The following is a 6,553-nucleotide window of genomic DNA, read 5'->3' as shown; positions in this document are numbered from 1 at the left end:
GTGACGCACTATCTTGAGCAGAATTATAGATCAATGACTACAGTTTTCACTAATTGATCTAAAGATCCGGAAACAGGTCGAGCTTCAGCAGCAGTATATATCCCACATTATCAAGTTAAGATAGGTAAAAGGGTATCGGATCAAGTAGGAGTATAAACAACAGAGATGGCAGCAATATTGTTAGCTATCAGGTGGATGGAGCATACTCGATCAATGAATGTGGTGATATGCTCAGACTCTTATTCAGCATTAACAAGTTTAACTAGTGGGAGATCTTCAAGACAAGATGTTTTATATAAAATTCTTTCACAGGGTAAATGCATTGGGAAGCAAGATATGTTTCTTGTGGGTCCCAGCACATGTGGGAGTAGTAGGAAATGAGGAAGTGGATCATCTAGCAAAAGAGGCGCTGAATTTATCTTATATAGAAATGAATATTCCACTTTGTAAAGAAGAAGTTAAGGCTATTATTGGAACAGATATAAAAGGCAAATGGCAAGTACAATGGAACGAGGAGGAAAGAGGAAGACATCTTTATCAGATTCAAAATGAAATAGGTGGTGAAAGAGGAAGTCAAAGCAGTAGAAGAGAAGACACAATCATAACTAGACTCCGTCTGGGGCATACAGCCCTTAATTATTCCCTGTATAGAATGATCAAACATGAGTCTGGGAATTGCAGTTTATGTGGATTAGCAGAAACTGTAGAGCATGTATTAATATATTGTACTGTTTATCAAAACGAAAGGAAATTACTGGAGGAAGAGTTCAAAGAAATTGGGATCAGAGAAATTACACTTAAAAAACTCTTGAATAATAGCGTGGAAAATTATAGAGTATATAAAGCATTGAAGAAATATTTAAGAAAGGTACATCTGTTTCATAGGATTTAGAAACCAATTTATTTTGTTATATATATATATATATACAGTATATATATATATAATTTTGTTTTTGTTTTTCCTTCTGCTAATTTAATAATTCTATTCCATCAATGAACCACACTCCAGCTCAGGTGGTGGCGGGAATGCGCCTGTCTGTTTGTATGCCAACCGCCATAAAAAAGCCAGAAGAAGAAGAAGAGAGGGGCAAAGAGGAGATATAAACATGTACGGTATGTGGAGAATACAGCGTTTCTGAACCTTAAATCCTGTATACACATTGAATTACACCTAAAACAAACCATAATATTCCTTTTAGCCGTGTCATATCACCCCTTTAATATTTTTATTATTAGGATTAGGGTTGGTTTAGGTGTAGCATTAGATAATGTCATTTATTGTAATTATATGGCGAGATTGTGCACCACTTCCGGCCGTAGCTGTATCCCTCCTAACAACAGCCGTGTGAAACGGGCGTAAGAGCCGATTCTTTGTAAGCAAGCGAGAAGAGCCGACTCCCGCCTGGGAGAGCCGAATCTTGCCGCAGGTAGGGGCGGGACTTTATTTGGATGGGCACAGCATGGGGCCAATCACATGGGAGGACAGACTAGGATCATACCATTATGTGGAAGAAGGAAGGGAGACACTCTCTGAAGATAGCGAATGTAGTGGTACAGGCCATGTACACAAAGCGACAGACACCGGATTTAAATGCAAGCACGATGGAAGAAATGAGCGAAAAACAAAAAAGAAGCAGCATCTGGCTGCCTTTCAATGATATTGGAGAGACTGCAAAGCCAAATTGGGCTAAAATAAAAGGCTTTGAGTTCAACTAAACGAAGAGCCATTTGGGAGCCGTTTTAAGGAAGCCGAGCCAAAAGATCCGAATCTTTGAAAATAGCCGGGACTTCATATCACTAGAAAGCAAAAGTGTTTCAATCGCAGCTCATAAGTCCTGAAAAAAATCTGTTTTAATGTTTTCTGTAAGGTAGGTGTCAAGAAAGCACTTTAACTTCAATGATCTCGTGTAAATGATTGTTAGGCCTAACTGGTTTTATGGTGTAGCCTAACGTTACGTGATACAGTATCTGGTCTGAAAGGTGGCGCACCAAAATATCTCTTAGGGTCCTATTTCTGTAACTTGAATATAGTTCATTGATATCCAGTGTCCAGTGAAATGATTATTGCCATAAAACGAGTCGAATGTGTTATGCGATGCGGTTTTACGTAATTATTTCACGTTTGCTTTTGCGTGTAGAGGCCTAACTTACACAAGTCACAAACTGTGTATGCTTCCGGTATTTCAAATCCGATTTTAAGCGTTAGTTACAAAGTTAGTCCGCATTTACACTGCAGTTCTTGATGCTTAATTCCGTTTTTGTGATTATATCCGATTATTTTGACGACCCGCTTACATCTTCTTTTAAAAGTGACACATATCTGATATCTGCAATTACACTACACATGGCGAAACAACCCGAGGTAGACGTACTGACCAAAAAAAAGTAAAAACGTCATTCGCCACCGCCGCTTATTTAATAGCCTTTTCATACAGAGATCTGGGAAATGAAGGCATAATGTGTGTCCCAGGATGTTTTTTATTTAACTTAAATACCTTTTACTTGTATATTTACTGGTTTTGCTGAACAATGACAATAAGAACGAAAAGAATGAAAGGTTCTGATATTCAGCCAGTTTATGAAGATAAATATGAACTGTCAAATGAAAATAAAAGCAAATTGTTCAGGCGTGGCGTCTTCAGTGCATTTTTACAGAGCCTCAATATCAATTATAACGGAGCGCAGTGGAGTCTTAAAGTAAAATGAGCTGGTATTTTTGCAACTGCAATATACAAGGCACAGGATATTACAGCAGCGCATTTTTCATTTATATGACGTACAAAAAAAAATGTAAGCCCAAAAGAAAACTATATATGCCACAGAAACTGTAGGGAACACTTGCGCTTGAGTATGATCTGCTTGTAATAGATCTTATAACTTTACAATAATACCAGATTTGTCTAACCCCCAATTTTTTTTTTTAAAGTCGGTCTCCATTTGAAGTCCTGTTGACTGCTACTCACCAAACCATAAAATCACCCTAAACGGATGCACTATGGGAACATTTTGCACCCATTTTCTTCTAAGGCTAATTCACACCAATCCAACAAACTCAAATTGGGGAATATGACCGAGCAATCCCCCTTTAAAATTAAATGGCTCATTTTGTCTATAGAGGGTATGGATGTGTCGTCACTTTACCATGTGAAAGCGTGTCCCAGGGCGTGACCCGACATGTTGACGTGGGAAAGTGACGTCAATGCATCCCCTCTATTGGCACACTTTAGCTGATATCACCCTAGTGTTGTGCCACCATTAAACAGATTTAAATCAGTTTTAAGCAGCAAATTGTAATGAATATTTTCTATCAAACTTTTAACCAAAATCAGACTGAATCTATAGATCTGTAGGTTTTATTTACAATTTCTTTTCTTTATGAAATCATTTTATTTATTTACAAACTTGAATAACAATCAACAATGCATATGAATGTTAAAGAGAAGTTGCAATATAGTTATCTTCATAACACTACAACATATTGCATTAATAAACATTACAACTATTCACGTAATACATTTTTTAACTACAATTTATTTGATGTTGTGTTGACATCATAGAGGAGCTCACACAACCATTGAGTCTGCAGTGGATGCCTCAAGTGTTTAAGAAATAAGGATTATGATGAGAGTGATATACATTAGTATGTGTGTGTCTGTGGTGTATCAGTTCAGTAGCTGCTTCTAAATCTTTATCTGAACAATCATACACAGAGGAATTGTATATGGCATTAAATAATATTATACTGTTTTACACAATTACTGTGTTGTAGGTTACACATGGGCGTTTGCAAGGAATGCAAGATGTTAATGTTAAACAAAATCTAGGTCTGAATATGGTGTTACTGGGGAAGACAGGAGCTGGTAAGAGTGCAACTGGAAACACAATACTGGGACGACCAGCTTTCATATCAAAGAAAAGCTCCAACACCATCACACAAGATGTCACTGTGGAGTCTGGAACTGTGTGTGGAGTCCAGGTCAAGGTTTATGACACACCAGGATTCTGTGACACACAGATGAGAGAACAGGAGATTCAGGAGAAATTTCAGAATGTTCTGCAGGAATGTGAATCTAAACCCTGTGTGTTTCTGCTGGTCATGAGAGCAGACAGATTCACCGCTGAAGAACAAAACACTGTGAAGAAGATCGAGAAACTCCTGGGACAACAGCGAATACAAAAGACCTGGATTCTCTTCACCAGAGGAGACGAGTTAGAAGATGAAAACATGACAATAGAGGATTTCATTAATGACACTGAACCCTGGAAGAAACTGATTCAGAAATATGAGGGAAGATACCATGTGTTCAACAACAAGAATAAAACATCTGACCAAGTGAACATGCTGCTGAAAAAAGTTTCTAAACTATATAAACAGTTTAAAGAAATGGGTAAGTTTGGTGGCAACTGTATGACGTATTTGCAGTTTTGCTTTCGGTAGATTCATAAACACTTTATCCAACATTATTGTCTTCTGCGTGTTCTTACATTTCTTGGTAAGCGTGAGAAACACTCCAGATGATTCAGTTCATGCAGAGAAATGAACATTACTCAAACTAATTCTCTAAACATTCAGATGGATTTTGTCCGTTGTTCAATCAAAACTTTGAAAAAAATGGACCCAAAAGAGACATCAACCTTGTCATTAATAAATGTCATTAGTAATGAAGTATGATAGAAGAATACTTGAGTAATACATTGACATATTTTCAAAAGTGTTACTCAAGTAAATGTAATGGAGTAAATGTAGCCTGTTTCTACCCATCTTTGTTGTTTTTCCACTGTTGTGCAACACAATCCCTCATCATCACATTTCACCAGTATTGAGATCAAGTGCAAATTCAGACGATTTCTCACCTGCTTAAATCTGTTTGTCCTGATGGTGGAAGAAAGTTTTATGACCTGCCAAAGTTTATACAGATGGCATCAGTTTCAGCATTTGATTTAAAATGCACAATATTTCTTATAATGGAACAGTTGGACATTACAGATATTACAGTCCATATCACTTAATCCTGTTTTTCTTCTTTTACAGTGTCAGGAGGAGTGAAAAAACTGAAAGAGATTCCAGGAAAGATGAATGAAAGTCTCCCACACAGAAGAGTTGTGCTTCTGGGTAAAACTGGTGTAGGAAAGAGTGCAGCTGGAAACATTTTACTGAGAAAGAAGGCTTTTAAATCTGAACTGAATACAAACTCTGTAACCACTGAATGCTCTGTGAGACGTGCTGATGTTGAGGACTGGAACGTGTCTGTAGTTGATACTCCTGGATTCTTTGACACACAGATGGATGTTGAGAAGTTAATAGCAGAGATAGACAGAAGTATTCTTGTTTCCAGTCCTGGACCTCACGCTTTTCTCATTGTGTTTCCTGTGAATAAGAGGTTCACTGAGCAGGAACAAGAGATTCTTCAGATGATTGAGATGCTGTTTGGAGAAGATGTGTTAAAACACTCCATCATCCTCTTCACACAAAGAGATCAGTTAAAGGGAGGGTCGATAGAGAAACTCATTGAAGGGAATTCTGCTTTGAGAGATCTAGTTAAACAGTGTGGAGGCAGATATCACGTCTTTAACAATGAAGACAAGAGCAACAGAGATCAGGTCAGTGGTCTACTGCAGAAGATTGACACGATGATCCAGAAGAACGGAGGAGGACACTACACATGTGAGATGTAAAAGGAGGCACTGAGACTAAAACAAGAGAGACAGAGAGAAGAAGAAGAGATGCAGAGAGAGACAGATGAACAGAAGAAGAAAGAAAGACAAGAAGAGATTGAGAGAGAGAGAAGAAAGATAATGGAGAAATATGAGTTAAAGTTAGCTGAACTTAAGGCAGAGCTAGAGACACATTCAGACAAGAGTCAGAAGAAAGCGAACAAAGATGATGACAGTTGTACAGTTCAGTAAACGGATTTGGCAAACATGTCAAAAGTGAGGGGACATAAACACATAAAAGACATTTCTAAATGGATCAGCCTTTTTACAAGGAGACAGTTCACATGTGTCTAAAATATAACTTGCTTCTCATTTACAATGAAGAACTTGAGCACACAAAAGACACAACATGTGAACGCCAAATTCAAATCCCCTAAAAACACACACAATTCTCTTGAAATGACCATTATATTACTTGTATTTCAGAGATAAGATATCCCCCATGAGTGGTTCTTGAAAACAGGATTCTTTTTAGATAGATTTCAGTTTGGCTGAATAATGATACATTTCTCACACTTTTATTAAGTGTAACTATTTTATTGTATTTTATTCATTTGGAGTTCTTTCACATTTCTTCTCTACATGCACAAAACATAATTTATATACCCTTATCAAAAGTCAAATTAAAGTTTCATCTCTGTTCATCATCTGTAAACTAGGGATCTTGTTCTTATGGGAAAACAAATGTCATTTTGCTTTCAGGACAGTATAAAGACCTTCAAGATTACTGGAAAATCTGGTGTTTTGCAACAAGGAGGTTGTTTTGGTTTATTTGATCATAAAATATTTTGTATATTGCATATAAACAGCTGAAGATGGCCGTTGTTTTTTCCTTCAA

At 37.2% G+C, this 6,553-nt stretch overlaps 1 protein-coding gene across 1 annotated transcript; it reads left to right on the top strand.

Annotated features, from left to right (window-relative positions):
- The first annotated feature begins 1,542 nt into the window (after positions 1-1,542).
- On the top strand, positions 1,543-6,553 carry LOC130564726 (GTPase IMAP family member 8-like). The gene is made up of 3 exons (XM_057351073.1): positions 1,543-1,868; positions 3,770-4,388; positions 5,033-6,553. Exons 2-3 carry the CDS (start codon positions 3,794-3,796, stop codon positions 5,674-5,676), a joined length of 1,239 nt encoding a protein of 412 aa, XP_057207056.1. The 5' UTR covers positions 1,543-1,868; positions 3,770-3,793; the 3' UTR covers positions 5,677-6,553.

The sequence above is a fragment of the Triplophysa rosa genome, linkage group LG14 (genome assembly GCF_024868665.1).
Source record: "Triplophysa rosa linkage group LG14, Trosa_1v2, whole genome shotgun sequence".
Taxonomy (NCBI): Eukaryota; Metazoa; Chordata; class Actinopteri; order Cypriniformes; family Nemacheilidae; genus Triplophysa; species Triplophysa rosa.
This window is presented reverse-complemented; position numbering and strand designations above follow the sequence as displayed.